Source organism: Bidens hawaiensis, unplaced genomic scaffold (assembly GCF_021521415.1).
Source record: "Bidens hawaiensis isolate Kalapana, Puna unplaced genomic scaffold, B.hawaiensis_p1.1 tig00028258_1, whole genome shotgun sequence".
Taxonomy (NCBI): domain Eukaryota; kingdom Viridiplantae; phylum Streptophyta; class Magnoliopsida; order Asterales; family Asteraceae; genus Bidens; species Bidens hawaiensis.
In genome coordinates, this window is record NW_027494603.1 from 226,834 (window position 1) to 252,114 (window position 25,281).

Genomic DNA, 25,281 nt, shown 5'->3' on the forward strand with positions numbered 1-25,281 from the left:
CCTCTTAATCATTCAGACCTCTTAATGGTTCAGCACTTAATGGTTCAGCACTTGCCAAACAGCCCCTTAGCCCGTAAAGAAATAAATAAAAATAAAAGAAATTCTAGTTTCTAACAAGAATTTTTGAAAGTTGGGCCAGCACCCAAACACCCTCTCAGGCCTCAATAATCTGAAGAAGCCCACCTTAAAAGGCCCATTATCTCTAATTTTGACTTTTATCCAGTCAACACTCCTCCAACGGCTAGTTTTTGTCATGTACCTCGTACCGGCTACTTTTAACCTCGGATTTCCACCAACATTCGATCTGCGAACAGCCAACAATGGAGTCCAACAACACCCAACAAATCAACCAAGAAGAAGAAGAAGACGAGACAAAAGGACTCATAATCAACAGTTACAACGGCACTGGAGTTGAAACAGTGAAGGTGGTGGAATACATGTTATCCTCAATGTCTAAGGAGCTTCTACACAAGTTCCCCGATAACTCCGCCTTTGATTTCGACTACACGCAGAGCTCCATTTGGTCCCCCTTGGTTCCCCACCCCTCAAGGCCCCAATCGCCCCACCCCGAGACGCAAAGGAAGCTTTCGTATGAGGAAGAAGACGAAGGGAATTACAAGTTGAAGGCTAATGTGAAAGAGACGATACGCAATTATTCGTGTATGTTTAATTGCTTCAAAGTTGATCATAAGTTCAGCAATAAGAAGAGAAGGAGGAGCAGTTTCAGAGGGTTTGATCATTTCGGGTCGAGTACGGGGAGTGTGAAGGCGGATCCGGTCTGTTCTTCTCCGATTCAGATTAAGGTAAAGCTGTTTGATGATTGTTGACTTGTTGTTATGGCTGAAACCAAGCCAAGTCTGAGCCCGTTAAGGATCGAGCTCTGCTTATTTTAACTTAAGATGACTTGAGCCCGAGCTTGGCTCATTTAGAGCTCTATCTCTAAAGCTCGAGCTTGATTTGTGAGTAGTTTTCAAGCTGAGTACATGTGTAGTTTTTAAACTCAATTAGTTTGGGCTTGACCTGTTTATTACTTATTAATTATTATATTTATATATTTTATCACAATTTTATATATAATATGATAGTATACAAATATATTTAATAAAAAGTTATATCAAGCTCGTTTAGGCCTTCGAGTCGGCTCAAGTTTGATATATGAAGTTTGGGCTTGAGATCGTTTATTAGGTGAGCCTCGTTAAAAGCTCGGGCTCGAGCTTGTTTAATTGTTTAAGGTAGGCTTAATTCAAGTTTTTTAGAGCGGATCGGCTTGTCTATACCTCACAAATTGTTTGAATTTGTATGAATTTTGTTAAAAGTTGAGTGATTTGATGAAGTTGGAACAGGGGTGGAAGAAGGTGTTGAAAGCAGCGTCGAAGCGGTTCAAGAAGACGATGAAGAAGAAGAAAGAGTCTGGTGCTGGTGCACAACTCAAGCTCTCCTCCAATGGCTTCTCACGAATTTCTTATTAATAAATAACTCTTTCATAATTCATTCATTCATTAGTTTCAAATAATTAAGAATTTGTATTGGATTAATGAATGTAATATTCTGTCTTTAGATATTACTAATATTATTTTGTAGCTATATAATCATGTTCTTTTATCATTGTGTCATCATCCTAGTTTTGTCATGTCAAATTTACGTGTTTAATGTCAAATTTTTGTTTCTTATGCCATTTTTAGTAGGTTACAGATTCCTTGCTTTTTTGGTAGTTTGTTATCTATATATTGCTAAGTGTCTTTTGCTTGTAGGATGTATGTTTACTATGATTACCTGTATGTAGCTTTATGAGCCGGGGGTCTCTCTGGAAGCTCTATTCTCTCGGATAGAGGAAAGACTTGCCTACACATCCCACCTTCCCCTGACCCTACCGATAGCGTGCTATGCGGTGGGATATACAGGGCTTGATTGATTGATAATGGTTAGATTGTTTTCGAATTAAAATACAGCTTTTCTAACCACACCGGCGGTGTGGTTAGAAAACCGGACTAGACGCCACGTAAACTATTATACGTGGCGTATATAACCTCAATCAATCAGATAATGGTTAACGTCAACCTGCGACAATCAAATCATCGACGTCGTCGATCAATCAGTCATGGTAAACAGCCACTTAAGGCTCTTACCGTGGCGGTTCGATGTTTTTAAATATTTTTGGGGGATTTTTTATTACAAATTTTGAATTATAGGATTTTTTATTTTTATTTTTCTGTTCATTATTATAATATATTTATATATCTATCTAAGAACTATGTATACCGTAGTGGTTTGATGTTTTTATTTAAATACTAGGTTATGTGCCCGTGTGACACACGGGTTGTAAACATTAATTCTAAACATGTTAATTAATATAATAATAGTAAATTAAAGTAAAAAAAAGTTTAATAACGGATTGCCTATATACACAACAAATGCTTAGTTCAATAGGAGGAAATAAATGTGGTCAAAGGGGGGGGGGGGGGGGGAAGTCAGCCAAGCTACACAATGCAATTTCCTTTAGATTAATTTTGGCTTTTGAGTTACGTATGAGAATTTCTTGTTGAAGAACATAGTGTCCTGTAGTAAAAAGCTACAACATTAGCATGTTGTAACCACTACTATAAAGACCCGCTATGGCCTAAATCAATATGAGCCGAACCAAAATGACCAATTTTATAGATAAAAAAGTCCCTTTCTGGCTCAAACAAAAACCACCATTTCAAAAGAGTCGCTGCGGCCCAAATATAATTGAAGCAATGATATCCAAAATTCACCTCAATTGATCTTTGACTCGTTTCCTTTAAACTGTTTTAACTATTTTGCCCGTTTGACAAACATAACCCGAATCAAGTAAACATTTTGACTTTCAAAATGCAAATCCTTAATACATAGTAAACTTTCATGTAGTGCAATGGCTATTGATGCCGCCACCATGACTGCAAGTCCAATGAAGAAGCGAACCGTCCTGGCAAAGGTGTTAACTGAGGTTCCAAAAGCTATAATTTTTTGTTGCAACTCCATGAACAAACCTGCAAAAATACGTATATACCCTTGTTAAGCTAAATTACAAGTAAGAAAGAATTGTTGTGCGCTTTATTTTTTCTATTTCGTCTCCCCTTAAACATTTTATAGTAGAAATTCGTTTATGTAAAGGTGATTTTTAACGCGTATTACTATACAAAATTAAAACTCACTTCCAAATCTTCAACCCTATTTTGTGACTGAGCTTCCTGCCTCTTGAGAGCATATTCTACCTAAAGATGTAGATCAATTGAACTTACCACATGGCTGTTGAGAAAAGAAAAACATTACCACATAAAATTTTTAACATTCAAAGGATTTTCTAAATCATACACGTGAATATAACCACAATATATGTTTAGAATCAAGCATGATCATATAAAACATACTTTATATAGCATCAAGATTTAAACATGGGGTTTAAACATAAGCCATAGAGATAAGAATAACAAAAGTGTATACTAGTTGTTTCAATTTTTTTGTCGACTTCGTTTTAGAGTGGTCGCACTTCACAGCTGTATCAGTAGGCTGCCAAAAAGTTGTATCTGTTGCTCATATTCTTATGTTAATAACATGATGTTTTTGGTAACCTAACAAATGAAAGAGTACTTAATGAAAATTCCACACAATATAATTATATAAGTAACCAACTAAACACAAGAATCATACTAAGAAGTTGTACAATTAAAGCCTAAAAAACATGTAGATTAACATGCAGGTAAAAACTTCAATCTATGTATACTAAATGTGCAATTTGTAAACCATTATTTATATAAAGAAAACCAATTAGTATTCATATAGCGTATTTTTTTAGTTCCGTTTAAATGAATTTCCTTATAATGCTCATAACTAACACTTTTCTTGCAGCCTGTTACTAAAAACTTAGCGTTGAGAGCATTATCAAAGAAGGCTAAACAGCCTGTAGTTCTACAGAGTAATCATTCTACTAATGCATCAATTATATATAAAAATGTTCAAAAACTTGGACAAAAAGATGTACGCACTTAGAAGGTTAACCCAAACTGGTTGTGGCCTATTTCGCCCAGTTTCAAATATAAGTACTCATATGAATTCCTGAGTGCTGCCTTTTCTTTGATATTTTGTTTATAAAGTTAGGTTCATAGTTTTTGTTTTTTTTAAAAAAATCCAATATTAAATGATGTGTATTACCTAAAAACTTTTACTTGAAAGTAATCTTCCTTTTTATGGAAGCCTTTTGCTCAGAAAACACAGTCCTTGTGTTTCTCAAGAAGCCTAAATCGTTTGCTTTCTTTTCTGAACACAAGTCACCATGAAATAAAATAAGAATGAGAAAAGGATACTAAGGGTGTCTATGGAAAAGAATTAGAGAAACTCACAGTGCAGGGTGATGAGAGGCTTGCCAATATGATTTACAACGATACTCGTTACCGAATAATGATGAGCTAATATGTGGTCTTTTATCATGCGACATGTGGAGGACAGAGTGAGCAATCAAGTACAAATGTTAAAAAGCAAAGATAGAGCTTAAACATAAGTCTAAATCTACAATAAATTAACACAAACACAAATTCACCAAACGAAAGAAGTAAAACAAAAATACATTAGCAATGAAATCCTAGAGTCATAGCAATCAAAAAAACCAAAGATAACTTTAAATTCTTCATACACAAAAAAAGAAGCAAACATTTATAAATACTACTATGCTATAAAAAAACTGAAGTATCTAAATTTTAAACCAATAATACGCAAATCAAAACATAACAAAGCAGGAAACAAAAGTGGGACATCACAAACACAGAAGGAACATAACATCCAAACCAACATAAAATTAAGATAAACAAAGTATAACATCTTATGCAGCAAAAGAAACAAACATCAAGGTATAAGACAGAAATATAATTGACAAGCCAAAGCATATACAAGTTAACGCACATGTAAACTAATGCATCTGTGTCACTATCATCTTTATATTTACCAAAAAGTTCATCTACAATATTAAATATGCCATTTACAATTGTGTTTTATTTAAAAGAAAACATTTGATACTTGCCTAGTAATACAAATTTCATAATGGTGTACTGTACTATGGATAAGTTACTTTTATTTAGCCCACACAACATTAGTTAACAAAGCAGATTGGTATTTGATAAGTACTTTCTACGTGTAAGTAGTTTATGAACTTTAAGGCAAACCTTTAATTCCATATTTCGATGTTACAAACGCGACTGTATCTACGATTAAATTAATAAATACTTGTATAAAGTTAAAGAAAACCCATTATGAGAATGAAGAATCAGTCAAATCATTATGAAGAATCAAACTTACAGAAGCGGCTAGGGCTTAGGACTTCAAAGGATTACTCCATTGGGGATGTGAATCTGTCAAGTAGAAGAGATGAGGATAATCCCAATAATTAAGTATGTGAATGATAAAATATATATTCTATAAATAAAATTAATAAACATCAAACTCAGAATCAATTTTTACCTCTGATTAGGAATTAGGCTGCGAATGACGAACCAACGATTAAATTGAACCGGTGCTTGAGGATTGAAGATTGTAAGACACTAAATCGACTCAACTGTTACGTCCAAAACGCAGAAACCCTAATTTCAGTAGATCAAATTGCATAACAAAGAAACATAACTAATAAGTATCGTTCATCATAGTCTAGGCTTTATCTATGGCGTATGAGAGAGTAGAGGCAGAAATGTTGTTTGAATTTTGAATTTGATAAAGACTGAGAAACAAAGCTTATAGAGAAAGATTACATGGAGGTGACACGGTAGTAAATGAAACATGGAGGTGACACCTGTCCAAATTTATTCTCTTTTATGAGATAGGGAGATTTATGTAGGATTTTTGATTAATTATAAATTTTTATTTTTATGTTTGTTATTTTGTAGTATAACAATGTTCAATAAGTCTCATTAAGTAAATATAACTTTGTATATGAGATTATGAGAGTAGCATGTAAACAACTTAAATGGGGCATGGTCGTGTACATTCGGTTAACATTAACCAAACAAAGCCGACATGAATAAGTAAACGGGCATATTTTTGGATCATTTTTTTTGTTATGGAATTGAACATTGTTTGTATTCATTCGTTAAACTTTAAAAGAAAAAAAAGGGGCAACATGATAGGTGGGTTTGCTATGTTTAATTTGGAATGGACTTGTGGGGCAATACAAGAACTGGGCTTATTATTATGGCCCGATACAGTGAAATTCGTAATAGTACAACGAATATCACTCAATGCTAAGTGTGATTCGTTGAGTGAGATTTATTATACTATTACAAATTTTAAATGTTGTTTTTTGTGTGAAACCTTGAATCCTGAGTGAGACTCTTTGAAATTTTGTGAATTTAAATTGTCATTCTTTTTGTTTTGGTTTGTTTTATTTTGTTCCGGTTGTAAACATATGATGATGACTCTTTGAATTATTGATTTAGCAAGATTTGCTTTTGTTTTGTTGGAACAAAAGTCCAACTTATGAGCCTCATTCTTAAGACATCACTTGAAAAGTCGGTCTTTGGGTACTTCGGCTTTTCTTTTTGCTTAACCGACACAATTAGCAAAATTCGAGGCATACAAACTTGATGTTAAAAAACACACTAGAAGTTCAAAAAGTTTCTCCAAAAGCATTATTTTTCCAAGAATAAAATGTGAGTTGAGTTATATCAGTAATTCAGTATGATTATAACACTTTGAAATAATCGCGTTCTGATACTTCTCGAGCCGCATAACATCCGGACCTTTTTCCCGATGAGAGAGGGACCAGAGCGGTTTCGTGATCATCCGGTCTTGGACATTGCTAATGTTACAGATACTCATTGGATATATATACAACTTGAAGGGGATTTCCCGTTGCCGTTGCCTATACTTGGGCGATTTTACTTTAATATGTAATATTATTCACCTAAAAATAAGTAAATACGCATAATGCCATGTCATACAAAATATCAAAGTTGTTAACATACAAAATAATAATGTTTGATAGAAAATGACAAAGTAATGTAAATAAATATCTACACTACTGTGTCTCCGTCTTCGTCCCCGTCGGTGGAGGCGCCGGCTCCGGCCCTTGATGTGCTAGCCTCGTGGTCAAAGTGTGGGGGATGTAATGTGTAATCCTCACCACGCTGTCGGCTGGCCTCCCTCTCCATCATCCAATCAATCTGACGTTGCATCCGTAGCACCGCGTCCTCTACTCTCCGTAAGTAGGCATCCGTGGCATGGTCTAAACGCACAGCGCGATAGGTGCGCGGGACGTGCTGCGGCACCCGTGGCTGACATTAAAAAGATAATTAAACGTTAATATTTAGACGGAAAAAAAATAAATGTAAACGAGTTATAAAAGTTACCTGAACCTGCTCCGCTCCATCCGTCGCCTCATCCTCCCCTCCGTCCTGGTCCCCCGGTGGCTCTACGTGGTTCTCGTCGTTGTGCATCTCCGGTACACCCAATGGCGGAGGCTCAACTAGTGGCACCGGTATGTAAGGTTGAGAGTCGAAGTCCGTAACGAGACGGTCTACACTTCTCCCGTCGGGCTCCTTAAACTTGAGAACAATACGCATGCCCTGGGCGCTATAACAGTTGAGCTCGCGGGGGGAAACTGTCGGGATCGTAAGAGTAGCTAGATGTGCTTGAAGTCCCAAATAATGTGCGATCTGCGTCACGTATGGGCCACCGATCAACAATCCTCGTCCCTGCCTGTGCTGGTATGTGGAGATGTAGTCGGCGAAGGCATGGGCGAGGTTGCAATGGATCCCCGTCAGAAGGCACCGCAAAAAAAAACAAGTCTCGGAGGCTGCAGTGGTCAGCACCCTGAATCCGACCTTGTACTGACGAGGCTATCAACCTGTGTAGGTACCTGCACAACGAAATATAATATAAGGTAATATAATACAATGAAACGTTATGTAATATAAAATAATGTAATAACGTGTCATAATGCAATGTCATGTAATGTAAAGTAACGTAGGTTAACCTACCTGTACAATGGGTCAATGATGCAAGAGGCTTTTTCTTGGGTACCGGGTGGGAAAGCCTCACTCGCAATCGCGCGCCACCAAATGCGCAAATAATCGTCCGGGCCCTCGTGGACGCTCGCAGTGTAGATCGGCTGTCGGACCTCCTCCTCGGTGTAAAAGCCGATCGCCACGGCGAACTCCTCCAATGAAAAGTACTGATCGCCCCAAACATCTTGAAGGAAACCTCCCACGCACAACCCTCTGGGCTTTTTTTTAATTGAGTTGTCGGGTAGAACGCACCAAATCTTCGATAAAAGGCTTCTTTTCTGTTTTGGATCTTTACGTATCAAAACCGTCTGTTTAAGCTCTTCCATTTCTGCCTCGAAGTCTTGTTCTTCTTCCTATGCGACCACTGGATCGAAGTCAAGCTTCCTCCAGAACGGGTCTATCGATTTTAGTGGAATAGGTACGCCTGTATTAAGGTGTTTCTCCAGCTCACACTTACACGGCAACCCCATAGACGTTCACAACTGGTGTCGGCACGTATGTCCGGACTCGGTCATCTTTTCAAGCTTTCCATACTCCTTTTCAAGTAGAGTAAGAGCCTTAATCGACACTTTATAATGTAGCCTGTAAAAAACCTTAAGGTTATGGTCTTTCTTCAACTTAATCTGGGATTGTTCAAATGTTGCTCCGATTTGAACCTTCTGGGCTTCTATAAGCTCAAGGGCATAAGCTGCAAGTGCGTGGAGGGTTTTGTTGGCCCTGCTAAGGTGCCTTTTCAGGTTCACGTGCTGACTCTCGACTCGGTTTGTTGTAGTCTCGCCGAAGTATAACCGATTGGCCATCAAACAAGATACAAACTTTTCCTTGTCTCGCACCAGCCAGGTATGATGGATATAGTCTCATACCTCTGAAAAGGAAACAAAAATAAACTTATGAAATGTACTACTAGATTAACACTAATTGTATTAATAATCAGAAGGACTTACTTTCTTTCCCAATATGGCATAACATTTCTTGCAACTTTAAGCAGTTATATTCGTAATCATTGAACGTGGGAGACTCACACAAGACCGTCCACAATAGAGCGAAATCTTCTCTTGCCTCTCTATCATAGATACCCTTCCACTTTTTCTTTATATTCTCACGTATGTGCCACTTGCATAGGTTTCTGGTAGCATTCGGGAATACTTGTTTACAAGCATTCATCAAGGCGGAGTCTCTGTCCGTGACTATGACGCGCGACTCAATAGAATCCTCGAGCATACCTTTGAGGTGCTTGAGGGTCCATGTGAAATCCGTCTGGCGTTCCCTAAGTAGAACCGCGTGCGCGATACAGAACGACTTCGACGTCGACGTCACGCCAATATACTGAAAAAACGGCCACTTGTACATGTTCGTGTTGTACGTCGTGTCAATCAACAACAAATGGGGGAATGCACGCCACATTTTAAACGAGGTGTCATGATAAAAGAATACATCCTCTACGCGGTTTGTGGAAGGGTTATCCCGTGTGTGATAAACGAACACATTATTAAATAGGAAGCTTTCAAATACCCGCAACCGGTTTTATATGACGTTAATAAATATTTTTAAACATCCGTTGCAACAAGTCAAATTCAAAAACGTGAACTCGCATTAGGGGTATCGCCAACTCTATTTTCTTTTTTCAATTTCTCTATAAGATTGTGTACTTCCTTATCAATAACGCAGGTCTCGGGAAACCGTTTGCGTAAGAGTGAAACAATTTTTTGTGTCTTCAAGCCATCCGTGTGTAACCTCGCAACCATATCAACCTCCTCGTCGGACATTCTCCTTAGATACGCATGACCCTCCTTAAAGACAAACGACTCGTGGTTGTGCGTCCCGTTTACGACATGAAGCTTCCAAATATCACCAACACGGTCACACCTTCCTTTTAGCTTAAACGGACAACCCTTCTTTATACTGCCGGTACGCCTGATTGTGGCGATGAGTTTTGGTTCGCCGTTGCGATTGCATCCAAGATCCACTACGTTTGGCCTATACCGCTGGACAACAACAACACACCCATGCTCCCGACCTCTTTCCTTCGCCCACTGCTCCAGCTCCTCACGAGAAGAAAATAACTAAAACAGTTATAACGTCAAATTTAAAACACATTCAAACTTCTAATTACAAAATATTTTAATTTAACAAAACGTATGGTCTCGTATGTTATCTGTTTTATATGACACCCTCGCCTCGCGAATGTAATTATCACCATCGTCGTCATCATCTTCGTTACCAGAATTATGTCTGCCGTAATCTTCGTCACCAGTCTCTTGAGAGGTTTCAAGAATATGGTCCGGTTCTGGTTGTGACCGATACGAGTCCCCTACTGGTAATGGGTATGAATGTTGACTACAGGAATACGGCTTCTCGGTATTAAACTGGTACGAAGGCTGGGCAACGTAATGCGGGTCTTCTGATAAATGGTACGAAGACCGACCATAATCATGTTCAGGCTGTGACCAGTACAAACTGCTGCTAAGCGCCACATCCCAATGTGGATAGTCGTGCACAAAATATTCCTAACAAAATATATTGTTAACAAATCTAGTTTCAAAAATAATGACGACGGGTAAACCAAATAAACATGTGACGATAACTGGTTCAAATTTGGTAATGTCGCCTCCCCGTCATAATCTACAAACCCTGGCGGCGCCTGATTCAAATCCAGAATACTTGACTCCTCGTTTGTCCTCGGCGGGCTCGGAAAATAACCGTCGAACAATCATGACATTTTCTTGAGTTGGGGTTTTGGACACTTTGTATATTCGTATATGCATATTTATGTTTGCATGCTAATATATACTACGAAATTTTCAGGCTGAATAATTGATATGTGCATATACGCCATGTAAAAAGCTAAACGTTGGGTATAAGTGTTCAACGACAGTCTGCTACAATCAAATCATCCGACGACATCGACGTCGTCGATCAAATCAGTCGCGTCAAATAAACCGCCCCGGTAAGGGCTTTACGCGGGCGGGGTTTGGTGCGGTGTGGGGTGTGGTTAGCAAGACCCTTAAAATATTTAACCCTTTTTAATGAAACGGATCTAGATTGACATAGATTGGCTTGTCAACCTATTTTCGACTTATTATCTCATTTATGAAAATCCTTCACCCTGTTTAATGTGTTTAACTTCATTTAAGCTTAGTAACTTGTTTGATAAATGAAAAACCATGTTTGAATTTCATGGTTTTAAGCGTGTTCGAGTTAAGAATGATATCTCTAACTAAACATAATAATAAACTTCAGGTTTAGTGACTCAACTCTTCAACTTAATACAATGGACACCACTTTATTAATTAAAAAAAAACAAAAAGAAAACGGTTTTATGAAAAAGAAATACTGATTGTTTAGTTGAACAAGTTTGAAGAGTTGAACGGGTTACCTACCTACCCATAGGCCATTATCATAATTCATAACAAACGGTACTAATTTAAGTTCCATTCCATTCATGTGACTTTCCTTTGTATCGTGTGACCCACCTCCGACTTTTTTTTTTCTAATATTGTGTCCTGGATATTTTTTTTATACAGTTTTTGTATTTTAAAATAAATATCCCACTAGAAGTTGAATTAATATTACATAAAAGTTTTAAGAATATTTATTAGAATACGGTATGATCATTGACATGATTGTTTAAGAGTGTGTAAAATGAACACACACACTTTATGTTTTATGTTCCTGTGGCCCTCTCCCCTCTCATTTGGTTAAAATATCAACGGACTTATTTTTATTTTAATAAAAATATTGTAAATTGTATTGAAACGAGGTAAATGAAAGTTAAGGCCATACTAACTTATTTTCCCTCTAACTGAAAAATAAAAATGGCATTATCACATTGCTAAAATGGATTATTATTATTATTATACGTTAGTTTTAATGATTAAAATCCAGTTAATTATTTGGTATATCTTTCTATTTTTACACATCGATCCCTGTCCTAAACATGAATCAGCTATCCAAAAATATACTCGTAATTCAAAATATAAAAATAACTCACATATAATAATCCGCCCCACGAAACCACCCTTGTTCTTCACTTCCGTCAGCGATGGCTACATCGGCGTTCAAATCCACCACCAGAAGACCTCCGGTAACCACTCAGTCTGAAGATTCTTCATCCTCCAAATCTCACCACCGACGTTCCGATTATCCCGAAATCAGCCTCGATGATCTCGCTATCGAGTTCTTCTCCAATAACGGCAGTGAACTAGAAGAAGATGACAGTGTAGGTAGTCGCCGTGATCATCGCTTGAACAAGCCGACCACAGCATCTCAGCGGCGTTCCAGGTCCGTCTCCAGGCATCGTAACGGCAACGGTGCTGATTCAGCTATTGTCGGTGCGAATTCGGCTTCTCAGAGGCGCGGGAGGTCGGTGTCTAGGCGGAACGATGGGAATGCTAGTGCTCGTGGTGCAGTTAAGGTTGTTGCAAATGCTGATTTGAGGCGGCGACGTTCGGTTTCAGTTGCCAGGCATCAGATTAGTGACTCTGAGGTAACTTCTACCTCAAATCAGTTCCACTTTTCCCTTTACTATTTATTTAAACTTTACTTGTTATTTATTTATGTTTTGTTTTCGTTAAGTAATCACTTGGAATCAAGATAGATATTATTATTAGTTAAGAGTTAATATAGGTTTAGTACTTTAGTAACAAAAGCCGCCACCCGTGTCTTTGGGTTTGGGTTCAATATTCGGACTTGCTTTTCTGTGCTACTACACGATCGGTACACTTGTTGTGTAGTGTGAGTCGGTTTTTAATAGTTAATTAATATAGCTCTATATGAAAAGGTAGCATGTAGAAGGATTAGCTAAGAAGCTGAGTTTTTCAATTCGAGATGTTTGTGAAGACCTAAATATAGATTTGAAAGAATTCCATCGTTCATTGTGATAACAAATCATGGTATCTTGGTTGTAAAAAGCCCGAGGCTCTCTGAGTTGTTTAGGTATTAAAAGCATAATATATTAGAAGACAAGCTGATTCATGTAAACCTGTTTTGGCATTAGTTAGTTAGGAACATTAAGCAAACTATGTTTTTGTTTTTAATCGAATTTTCAATGAAAAATTAGTAAACCTCAATGTCTCTTTGTACCTATTGTCAGGCCTATATCAAACAAGCTGCTTTACAAGCTTATAAAGTTGGACTATTTTTTTCTTGTGTCTAGCTATGTTGTTGTGTGTGCAACGCTCCAACTAAGTTTACAATCTTGTATGCATCAAAATTTTGAAATTAGTTGTAATGGTTTTCTAGGATTAGTGGGTTCATATTGTGTTTAACTTTTGTAGCTGATTAAATTGTTTGTGTGATTGACAGAGTGATATTGATTTTTCTAAGAGTTCTGCTAGTCAATCAAATTCCAGGAGCATGAATAATGTCAATAATAGTCGGGTTGCTTCTTTTCAAAGGCCCACTGCTTCAAGTCATCGAAGGCTCACTAGGTCTGTGAGCCAAGCTCCTCAATTGAGGTCACGTGATGGCGACTCGGTAACCAACACTTCCTAAAGTTTGAATTGCTGCTTTGTTAGGATATTTCTTACAATTGTTTGATTATTGTGATTTCAACTCACAATAATTAGCTTTTAATGTTTGGACTTTGGATAAAAAAATGCATGCTTATGTTTATATAGGTGTCATATGATCAGTTTCATACTAAATTGAAAGAATTTTAGTCCATTCCACAAATATATGTTGAAAGAATTTTATTCTATTTCACAAGCCATGTATTTTTTTCGTCAACAATGTCGCTTTTCGGTAAATAATCTGAATACTCTTAACAGTTAAAACATTCAAACAGCAGAAGCACATCCAAACACTATAAATTTTACATTACACTATTACAGTTTACAAATAATCATTCTGATTATTCAATATCACTATCACTTTCAGAGCCACTCATCAGCATTTACCGATGATGATTTAAGAGATGCTCGTTATGGAAGAAATGAAACCGAGAAGACTATTCGAGCTGTGTATGCACAAAGAAAGGTTTGTTTCTTCCCCTAAACTATAACTGCCTATAGGGTATTACTTCTTAGTGATTTCTAAACGTGCTTATTTCTGCATGTTTACCGCAATCTTATGTTGTAGATGGAACACCCTACTGGGGATGATACTAACAATGGGATTTATGAAGCAATGAGAAAAGAGGTTAGATCTGCTGTCAATGAATTAATGATGGAACGCGAACAGGTCTAATGCTATTTTTTAAAATTATAATGCTTCATATAACTTTTATATATTTTCTGACCCTACTGAAATTTTCAAATAATTAATCCAGACAATGGGAAGAAAGCCTTCTGCGTTATCGGTCCATGATAGATTGTATTTAAACAAATCAGACGCTACAAGAAATAACCATACAACAAAGTTAAAACAGGTGAGGATGTAATCAAGTTATTTAGATATTTCCGTCTTTATTAGTCGAGTACATTTCTAATAAATTTAATCTTTTTAAAATCTTGATTCATTATATTACCGTTTTATAATAATTTCTTGCCTTTGCATATTAATATTTTTTGAATTATAGACCGAGAGGACTCTCGAGGAGCATCAGGCTCGGGATGAGTACAAGATTGTTCGGGAGGTGGTTCCCAAGTCGAGGAGTAATGTTAAATCACAAACAGTCTCGTACACCCGAAAGGTTTGGCCCCATAAGCTTTTGATCTAGTACAGGTCGGTTGGTTTGTTTATACGTGGGTTGATTTAGTTTATGTTTTATCTCAAACAAAGCAATTATGTCTTAAGTGATCTAACTAAAAATTGAATAGATTATTAGGCGTGTAAATGAACAAAGTTTAGTGAAGTGTTTGACAGGAAGTTTGTTTATGTTTGTTTATTTAATAAACGAAGGAACATAAACACATGTGTCACCCATTCATTTATGTCTGTGTGCGTTCGTTTACATCTGTTCATTTAAATTCATTCATGTTCGTTTATGCCCCTTAGTTAGGTTTGTTTAAGTTCTTTCGTTTATGCATTTTATTTAAAATTTTAGGTTCATCAATAATGTTCATTCATCTATGTTTTATTTATGTTCGTCCGTTTGTCTGTAAGCCGTTCATTTATAACTTTAACGAACTAACATAAGCACATTCATTTTCTTAAGAATACAAACAAGAAAACCCTGTTTATTTAATTGTTTTTGTTTGATTGTTGTTCGGTAAAGGTAAAGAACGAACACTAAGTGATTTAACTAAAAATGGAAAGGGTTGAATGGGCTGAACCAGTCAAATGAGTCAACCTGGTCAAAAGGATTCAAACTCGTTGGAAGTTTATTTAAATGCGCAGACCCCTTCTTGATCAACTTTTCATAAAGTTGCAACATTTATATTTAACAATATAGTTTTTGCAGTCATATTTAGTGCAATATTTATATTTAAAGTTTAAAAAATTGTTAAAGAGGTGTTTGGGCTTGGCCCAAACTACGGGTTTTGACCTGTGGCCCGATCTGTGAAACTGCGACATCAAAGGTGCAACCCTTTAAATGGTGATTGTTTATAATTTTCAGAGGAGCAACGATAGGAACCGAATGTCTAAGCGATTAGACGAAGAAGCTGAAAAGTATTTTGAAGATTTTATATCAAACGTTGAAGATACGGATTTTTCTTCTTTTGATGGGGAAAGAAGTGACACAAGTTCGACTTTAGTTGGAAGTGCAACCAAACAAAATAGTGTTCCTGTTGAAATGGAAGGTGTTAATCTACCTTGGTTGAAATGGGATGACAATGATGGTGCTAATAATCCTACGACTCCAAAACCGAAATTGTGGGACCCATCAAAGGTATTTGTTTATTGCCCTTATTTTCTGTCTTTATGGAGAACTTCACATTATATTTGAGAAAAATGAACGGGTCTTGTTTTATGAACAATTATAGTTATGAAATAAGATCACAAAATTTATATTTTTATCAATAATTTCATTTAGTGAAAAAATGTTTGGGTCAAGTTGTCACATGGGAGTGTTAAAGGGGTCGTGTTTGTAGGTTGGCGTGTCAAACCTGACACAAACTTGAAAGCCGTGTCACACAGGAACCAGAGCACGACACGAATATTAGTTGATTGACATGAAAATGAAGTTATTTGTATTTATTAGTTTTTTTTTTAATATTGATGCTCAAAAGTACAATTTACAATAAAATCGAGAAAAAATAAAATAACATAAGTGTTTGTGAGTAAGATGATGGAGAATCGGACGTGTGAGGTTTTTTAAAAGATAAACAAAGTTTAGTGAAAGTGTTTTTTTATAGTTAAAATATATATATATGGATATGACTCGGATGATAATTCTCTTTAAGTTATGACATCAAACATTTTCTTAAATAAACAGGTCAACCAGAAAACCTATTTGGTCAACTGAACCCAGCCCGTTTAGCTAAACGTGTTTGTGGGTTCAACCCAAAACCGTGAGTAAACTCAAACCTATGAACTGATGACAATAAATTTGATATTTATGATTTTCATGTAGGATTTGGAATTGATCCGAGAACATGGCAGTAGCCATGGAAGTTGGAACCCAGAATATACACCTGCAAATTCAACAAATGTAAAAGGAAATAAATTGAAAGAAAATAGAAGCCCGAGATTCGACATGGCTAAGTATTTAGAACTCGAGAGGACTGAAGAGCTATTATTGGATAGTTGGAGGGAAAGAAGTGTAATTAGGTCTGGTGGTCTATTGGTTTGTTGCCCCCTTTTGAAACCCTGCTGACATGTTTAGTCCCTGATTGATTTATTGTATGCTGGGCCTTGGGGTTTTTTCGTTATCGGCTCGATTTCATTACGTTGTAGCTTCATTTTGTCTTTATTTTACTGAGTTAGTTAATGTACTTATGGTTTGAGGAAATGTTTCTCCATTTCACAACCCTACCAGTAACTTACAATAAGAATAATTTTACTGTGTACGTCTGTTGGTTTGTAACGGTTTTAATAGTTACACAATTAAGGTCAAAGTTAAAAAAAAATGCATTTTTGTTGTACGTGGTTTTAATGTAATAAGTGTTGGCTAACAACAGCTTCTATTGAGTTTACAATTTAAGATTTTGTTCCGTTCTATGTAAAAGGGATTACTCCATAAAATAGTAACCAACTTTAAAAGTTGTTCTTCTAATCAGGTCATTAATAAAAACTTTTGTTCTATTTAGGTCATTGAACTTTCATTTTTGTTCCAATCTTATATATTTTACCTGGATAGCAGGTAATCTAGTTTTTTTTTTAATTTTTCAATGTTTTTACTTTGCATAATAACTTTTAAAGGTTGCGAAAATTAGTAAAAATATGAAATATAATTTTAAAATTCCGAAAATTTTCAAAAAAGAATTCGGAAAATTGCAAAAATTGAAAAAAAAATAAAATAATGTTAAAAAAGGGTCGGAACGGGTTAGGGTCAACAGGTCGGGTTAGAACGGGTCAAAACAAGTTTCGGATCAGTTTTTTTTTGGACCAACGAATCAACGCGTTTTCAACACGACACAGCTCGTTTTAACATCAAAAGTTCGTTTAAGCAATTTTTGAGTTCGTTTCAGCACCTAACAGCTCGTTTAAGCAATTTTTCAGCTCGTTTCAGCACCTAACAGCTCGTTTAAGCGATTTTTCAGTTCATTTCAGCACTTAACAGCTCGTCTAAGTAAATTTTCATGTCGTTTCAGCACCTAACAGCTCGTTTAAGTGATTTTTGAGTTTGTTTCAGCACCTAACAGCTCGTTTAAGCGATTTTTCAGCTCGTTTCAGCGCGTTTAGGTGCTAAAACGAGCTGAAAAATCGCTTAAACCAGCTGTTAGGTGCTGAAATGAGCTGAAAAATCGCTTAAACGAGCTGTTAGGTGCTGAAACGAGCTGAAAATCGCTTAAACGAGCTGTTAAGTGCTGAAACGAGCTGTAGGGTGCTGAAACGAGCTAAAAATTGCTTAAACGAGCTGTTAGTGATGAAACAAACTGAAAAATCACTTAACCGAGCTGCTAGGTGCTGAAACGAACTGAAAAATCGCTTAAACGAGCTGTTAGGTGCTGAAACGACATGAAAATTCGCATAAACGAGCTGGTAGGTGCTGTAACGAACTGAAAAATCGCTTAAAGGAGCTGTTAGGTTCTGAAACGAACTCAAAAATCGCTTAAACGAGCTGTTAGGTGCTGAAACTACCTGAAAAATTGCTTAAACGTGCTGTTAGGTGCTGAAACGAACTGAAAAATCACTTAAACGAGCTGTTGCTGCTGAAATGAACTGAGAAATCGCTTAAACGAGCCGTTAGGTGCTGAAACGAACTGAAAAATCGCTTAAACGAGCTATTAGCTGCTGAAACGGGCTAAAAAATCGCTTAAACGAGTTGTTAGTGATGAAACGAACTGAAAAATCGCTTAAACGAGGTGTTAGGTGCTGAAACGAACTGAAAAATCGCTTAAACGAGCTGGTAGGTGCTGAAACGAACTGAAAAATCTCTTAAACGAGCTGTTAGGTGCTGAAACGAGCTAAAAAATAGCTTAAAGGAGTTGTTAGGTGCTGAAACGAACTGAAAAATTGCTTAAACGAGCTGTTAGGTGCTGAAACGAACTGAAAAATCGCTTAAACGCTGTTAGGTGCTGAAACGAGCTAAAAAATCGCTTAAACGAGTTGTTACGAACTGAAAAAACGCTTAAACGAGCTGTTAGGTGCTCAAACGAACTGAAAAATCGCTTAAACGAGCTGGTAGGTGCTGAAACGAACTGAAAAATCGATTAACGAGCTGTTATGTGCTGAAACGAACTCAAAAATCGCTTAAAGGAGCTGTTAGGTGCTGGAACGAACTCAAAAATCGCTTAAACGAGCTGTTAGTGATAAAACAAACTGAAAAGTCGCTTAAACGAGCTGTTAGGTGTTGAAACGAACTGGAAAATTGCTTAAACGAACTTTTGATGTTAAAACGAGTTGTAACGTGTTCAAAACGCGCTGATTCGTTGGTCAGAAAAAAAACTGGCCTGAAACCCGTTTTGACTCGTTCTAACCCGAACCTGTTGACCCTTACCCGTTCCGACCCGTTTGAACATTTTTTTTATTTTTTTTTCAATTTTTGCAATTTATTGCAATTTTCGAACTTTTTTTCAAAATTTTCGGAATTTTAAAATTATATTTCGTATTTTTACTAATTTTCGCAACTTTTAAAAGTTATTATGGAAAGTAAAAAGGAAAATTGGTTTTAAATACTCTCAACTATACCTTATTGGCAAATAACATGTCCAACTTTGCATTTGGCTGGTGACGATCCCAACTAAAATGGTATTTGTTTTTAACGGTCTGCGACTAACGGATGACTAACTCCGTTAGTTTGAGGCTGAGTTAGCAAGCGTAGTTGTCAAAACCTTGATTATGTGGCGTAATACGTGGCAACTAGGCATAATAATAATAATAATAATAATAATAATAATAATAATAATAATAAGGAAAATTGGATTTTAATAATCCCAACTTAATGTTGTTGGCCAATAATAATCCCAACTTTAAAAATAGCTGTCACTGGTCCCAACTTTCACACTATTTGTTTTCTTTAAACCTTCGTTTGTAAGGCCCCGTTACCGGTAGCCCTACCTTCGTGTTGTATTTACTCATAAACGCAGTTCTAATATCAGAGTTAATTAAAAACATTCGCGGAATATAAAATTTAATAAAACATTTCATAGCAATTCAAAACTTGTCTTAAACAACCAACTTGTCTTTCGAAAACTAAGTAATTAAAACATAACACGCCCTGAGCCTTCCGATGCCAGTCTCTTATTCAACGCCACGTGTCCCCTCAAGCGAGCTGCCTCATTCTACTCACCTGCGTGCATACTAAAAGTCAGCTACGCTGAGTGAGTTCTAGTTAATCATACATTATACAATACACACAAACATATTCTTTCATTCATAATTTCATACTTTCTTTTGTACTAACTTGCTTTCATATCTTACGTTATAAAGAGCATTACACCCTCCTTCCTCGAGTATTACTAGGGCTCGGTACCCTCCTTCCTCGAGTATTACTAGGGCTCGGTACCCTCCTTCCTCGAGTATTATTAGGGCTCGGTACCCTTTTCGTAACCATACAACCATCCTTTCATTCTTTTATTAACTTTATCACGTTCATACACATAAGCATACATATCATACTTACCTTATACATAGCGTTACAACCTGACAGTACGTGCAATATCCGAAGATCGTTCACGTACCATCAAGCAATCATTCATACATTTCACATTATTCACATAAGGCATACACTTATCTCTTAGGATAAGCGTATTAACAAACATATTGAGTATGCACACAGCCCCGAAAACATAACAAATAAATGGGGCTAGAACTCACCTGAACACGGTTACGTTCACCGTTAATTGTTATTCCCTTCTTGAGCTGTGCACGGCTAACTGTATAACAATACACGTATCAATCATCTATCGCTATCTATATTGTGTTTCTAGTTCAATTATAACCCACAACGAACGGGGGTCCGGGGGCAGCGCCCCTTGCAGCGGGGTTCTAGCCCCTAGCAGGGTCCAAGGGGCAGAGCCCCTGGCTGGGGTCGAGCTGCCAGGTCAGCTTGGAAAAATTTTATTTACATTAACTGTCTTAACACATTTTTCATTAGGATTTTTATTTATTTTCTAATTCGTTAACTCAACGAACTTATCATTAAGCGAACTTAACAATAAGCGAACTTAACATTAAGCGAACTTACTGTAAGCGAACTTAACGTCATGCGAACTTATCATCAGCGAACTTGTATTAGTCGAAGTTCATAGTAGGCAAACTTGTATAGATGCGAAATTAATATTCGGCGAACTTAGTCTTTAGCGAACTTAAACCTTGAGCGAACTTAGCTTTGCAGGCGAAGTTGCTCAGCAATAGTTACTGTTCGCTCTAAAACCCCTTAATCATAATCATTTTGTCGTGAAATCCTTGAATATGACACGGATCAAACCCGTAAACGTTCTCGTGTTCATTCCCGGATAAAACTTGACTCGAAAACATATAAAGTTCGGACCTTTATGATTAAAGCGTTCAATATTAGGTCTAAGGTTTATCTTTAAACGAGCCGCACCTATCGCAGGTCCTGTAAGTTCGTTTTAGCCTCAAGTTTACAACTTTACGTTTCATTTACGCTGTAAGGCCCCGAACCCGGTAGCCCTACTTTAGCGTCGGATTTACTCATAAACACAGTCCTTCAAAATCAGAGTTTATTAAAACTTTTCGCGGAATATAAAACATCAATCATTTGTTACAAAACATTAAATCTTTTCTTTGATACCATAACACAAAACTTTATTTTTAAAACATCTTTACTTATTTCTTCAGATGCCAGCCGTTCAATCCATGCCGTGTGTCATCCTCATGCTAGCTCTGTAATCAGCTCACCTGCGTGCATACTAAAAGTCAGCTACGCTGAGTGAGTTCTAGTTAATCGAATGCCATACAACACATACACATACATACATATCTGTAGATACATATCCATACTTCACTAGTTGCCCTTCTGTTCTACCTACATACTTGCTACCATACATACAATTTATTCCCATATATTTCTTCCCGTATCCGAAGACACATATTACTATCTTAACCTCGTATAAATATCCATAGGAAGATCGTCATGTAATATCTATTAAAAGAACCATTACCATTACCATACTATATATAATTTCCATAGGAGGAACACTCTGTATACTTTCCATAGAAGGAACACTATACTTTCCATAGAAGGAACACTATACTTTCCATAAAAGGAACACTATACTTTCCATAAACATTCCATAAAAGGAACACTATACTTTCCATGAAAGGAACACTATCTATACGTTATTATTTAATATCCATGTAAGGAGCTAATCTCTTCCCTTGACGATACGTGCAATATCCGAAGATCGTTCACGTACCGACAAGCTTTCATTCATAATGTTCATACATCATCCATACATTACATGCAATATTAATATCTTTATTTATATCCTGACAGTACGTGCAATATCCGAAGATCATTCACGTACCGTCAGACAATCAATCGTATCTATTACATATGTCATACACGGCATACACCTCTTTTCTCGAATATTGGTATGGTTCGGTTCCCTAGTTCCCAATTATTAGTAGGGTTCGATTCCCTCTTCGTTACCTTACAACCATACATTATCATTTCTTTCTTCTATTATCTCTATCATGTTCATACACATAAACATACATAACATACTTACCTTATACATAGCGTTACAACCTGACAGTACGTGCAATATCCGAAGATCGTTCACGTACCATCAAGCAATCATTCATACATTTCACATTATCCACATAAGGCATACACTTATCTCTTAGGATAAGTGTATTAACAAACATATTGAGTATGCACACAGCCCCGAAAACATAACAAGGAATGGGGCTAGAAACTCACCTGAACTCTGCTTCTTTTTCTGATAGCTGTAAATCCCTTCTTTAACTGAGCTCGGCTGACTAAACAAGTTACACGTTTCAATTAACTATCACTTCTCATAATGTATTTCTATCTTTATATGACCCACAACGAACGGGGGTCCGGGGGCAGCGCCCCTGGCAGCGGGGTCTAGGGGCGGCAGCCCTAGCAGGGTCCAAGGGGCAGAGCCCCTGGCTGGGGTCGAGCTGCCAGGTCAGCTTGGAAAAATTTTATTTACATTAACTGTCTTAACACATTTTCCATTAGGTTTTTAATTTATTTTCTAAACGAACTTGGCTTTAGGCGAAGTTAATCCTCAGGCGAACTTAGCTTTAGGCGAAGTTAAACCTTAGGCGAACTTGGCTTCAGGCGAAGTTAAACCTTAGGCGAACTTGGCTTCAGGCGAAGTTAAACCTTAGGCGAACTTGGCTTCAGGCGAAGTTATCCTTGAAGGCGAAGTTACGCTTGAAGGCGAAGTTCATCAGGCGAACTTAATATTGCAGGCGAAGTTATCGCGCTGCAGATCTGTTTGCCCATAAATCCTTCGTTTCTTAGCCAAATAACTCGATTTTGGTACCCACGGAATCGTATGATCGTCGCCTACAAAACCCAACCGTCAAATCGGCCTAAAATCGACGTTTTAGGGGTCCGATTTGGGCAGTTTGGGTTTCGGGTCCGGTTAACCCATCCAATCCTAACCATTTTCAGTAATATTAGCTTTGTTGGATTTGTTCTTACCTTACCAACTCAGATCTATCAACAAAATCTCGGGTCTCGGCTTCGAATCTTGATCGGTTAGAATGTGTGTGTTTTGAGTGTGTGAAGAAATAGATGTAAATGAAGATATTTTTGGGATTTTGGGGGTATTTATATCCCTGAAATCCCATTCTTATTTAACCCATCTCAATAATTCACTTCCACAACCCACATCCATTACCCAACACTAGCCCGACCCATACCAACTCCTATTCTATTATTTATTTCCTGATAATCCGGGTAAACTTTCTCTCTATTAGTAAGTAACATAATTAATATTACTTGGAAATTTCGGGATGTTACATACGCCCGATCCATTCTCGTTCTAAGTTTCAAGGTTAAATGTTAATAAAAACGTAATCTTTAAGGTAAAAGACGTACCTTTAGTGCTCGTTTGGATTTCGTTAAGCTTGGTTATGAACTCTAGATCTTGTATATAGCTCGTGTGGTAAAGATCTACTACAAGCTAGCGTCCGTTTGGTCTCAAATCCCTCTCGTCTCTCTCTCGGCCGTAATATGGTGAAGGATGTGTGTGTTTTTGAGTGTGTAGAGATTAGGATAGAAAGAAATGAGGGTTTAGGGTTTTAGGTTGGTTTAAGAGGGTATTTATACCTCTTGAAGCCTATGGACCTAAAGCCCATTACCACTTAATCCACCTTAATTAATCTAAGTCCATGATCCGTTCTTTACTCGATATTAATTAATTAATAACGCGAAATCACTAAATGTAACTTTCTTTATTTAACGTTATAATATTTAGGATGTTACATCGTTAAAAAAACTTAACGACGTTAAGTTTTTTTCAAATTTCAAACTGATATTTTAGGGTTTTTGATCGGAATGAGGATACGAGTCGATTGATGTAAAACTTACCTCCAAACAGTGGTCCAAACAACTAAAGGATGCTTCAATTCCGGTGTTTAAACTATTAATTAACAAAAATCAAGCTGTTTGAAGCGTCGTTTCAAGTTAAGTTTTACATCAATCGACTCGTATCCTCATTCTGATCAAAAGCCCTAAAATATCAGTTTGAAATTTGAAAAAAACTTAACGCCGTTAAGTTTTTTTTTAACGAATGTTCAATGAAAACAAATAGTGTGGAAGTTAGGACCAGTGACAGCTATTTTTAAAGTTGGGATTATTATTGGCCAACTGCATTAAGTTGGGATTATTAAAATCCAATTTTCCTAATAATAATGATAATATAACATATATAGATAGGTGATCCACATCATCCATTCACCGTCATCTACATCCCCACCTCACCATCTACTCCGGCGATACTTTCGCTGCCGCCCACACCATCATCCGGCGAGTCATAATATGCCGCTATCTTCCTCCACCCTGTTTATTCTCTAAGAGCCACCTCTTCACCACCGTGCCATTGCCATTAGCCGCCGCCATCATCATCACCTGCAACCGCCATCATTCGGCTCCTCCCTCCCACTGCATATCCCTACATGCACCCACCTTTTTCCGGCGAATGAACGAATCTCCACCGCCACCACTGGCTTGTTCGAATCCAAAAAGTCAAAATCGTTTTTCCGGTGGGTTGTTTGAATTTCGGCAAGGCTCCGCGGGCTATCAATTTGAACACCATTTGAGGTAATAAATGTATCATTCAACTCGTTTTTATCAACCAAATAAAAGCCCTAAGATTTTAATTGCAATCTGTAATAAACTAACATGAATTTTGGGTTCGAATTGGAGTCTGTTGCTAGAGTTAAAATGAAAAACCCCACTGTTCGACCATAACTTCATCGTGAAGCATGGTGATGACAAATTAGCGGCGACATTGGTGGCCGCGAATGGTGGTGGTCGGCGTCTATGAAGACGTTAGTCCATGAGAGAGAGAGAGAGAGAAAATATTGTGCCATGTAAGCTGTCACACAAGCAATATTTTGACAACTAGGCTTGCCAACTCAGCAACAAACTAACGTAGTTAGTCATCCGTTAGTCGCGGATTGTTAAAAACAAATACCCCTTTAGTTGGGATCGCTACCAGCCAAGTGCAAAGTTGGACCTGTTATTTGCCAATAGAGCATAGTTGGGAGTATTTAAAACCAATTTTCCAAGTAAAAACATTAAAAAATTAAAAAAAAACCTAAATTATATGCTATCCAG

At 37.1% G+C, this 25,281-nt stretch overlaps 3 protein-coding genes across 3 annotated transcripts; 2 read left to right on the forward strand and 1 right to left on the reverse strand.

The window, feature by feature from the left end:
• The first annotated feature begins 113 nt into the window (after positions 1–113).
• LOC143576666 (uncharacterized) lies at positions 114–1,469 on the forward strand. Its single transcript, XM_077060705.1, has 2 exons — positions 114–803; positions 1,344–1,469. The coding sequence occupies exons 1-2, from the start codon at positions 321–323 to the stop codon at positions 1,467–1,469; spliced, it is 609 nt and encodes a 202-aa protein (XP_076916820.1). The 5' UTR covers positions 114–320.
• A 7,394-nt stretch (positions 1,470–8,863) lies between these two features.
• On the reverse strand, positions 8,864–9,410 carry LOC143576667 (protein FAR1-RELATED SEQUENCE 5-like). Its single transcript, XM_077060706.1, has 2 exons — positions 8,951–9,410; positions 8,864–8,871 (listed from the first exon to the last, which is right to left on the reverse strand). The coding sequence occupies exons 1-2, from the start codon at positions 9,408–9,410 to the stop codon at positions 8,864–8,866; spliced, it is 468 nt and encodes a 155-aa protein (XP_076916821.1).
• Positions 9,411–12,048: 2,638 nt separating this feature from the next.
• On the forward strand, positions 12,049–16,796 carry LOC143576668 (uncharacterized). The gene is made up of 8 exons (XM_077060707.1): positions 12,049–12,492; positions 13,311–13,481; positions 13,884–13,982; positions 14,085–14,186; positions 14,275–14,373; positions 14,524–14,637; positions 15,505–15,777; positions 16,462–16,796. The coding sequence occupies exons 1-8, from the start codon at positions 12,049–12,051 to the stop codon at positions 16,702–16,704; spliced, it is 1,545 nt and encodes a 514-aa protein (XP_076916822.1). The 3' UTR covers positions 16,705–16,796.
• The last annotated feature ends 8,485 nt before the right edge of the window (positions 16,797–25,281 follow it).

Coding starts and splice junctions, on each gene's coding strand:
- LOC143576666 (XM_077060705.1), top strand. CDS start 321: ATGGAGTCCAACAACACCCAACAAATCAACCAAGAAGAAGAAGAAGAC. Junction 804..1,343: donor CTTCTCCGATTCAGATTAAG/GTAAAGCTGTTT, acceptor AAGTTGGAACAG/GGGTGGAAGAAGGTGTTGAA.
- LOC143576667 (XM_077060706.1), bottom strand. CDS start 9,410: ATGTGGCGTGCATTCCCCCATTTGTTGTTGATTGACACGACGTACAAC.
- LOC143576668 (XM_077060707.1), top strand. CDS start 12,049: ATGGCTACATCGGCGTTCAAATCCACCACCAGAAGACCTCCGGTAACC. Junction 13,482..13,883: donor GGTCACGTGATGGCGACTCG/GTAACCAACACT, acceptor TATCACTTTCAG/AGCCACTCATCAGCATTTAC. Junction 14,187..14,274: donor TAATGATGGAACGCGAACAG/GTCTAATGCTAT, acceptor TAATTAATCCAG/ACAATGGGAAGAAAGCCTTC.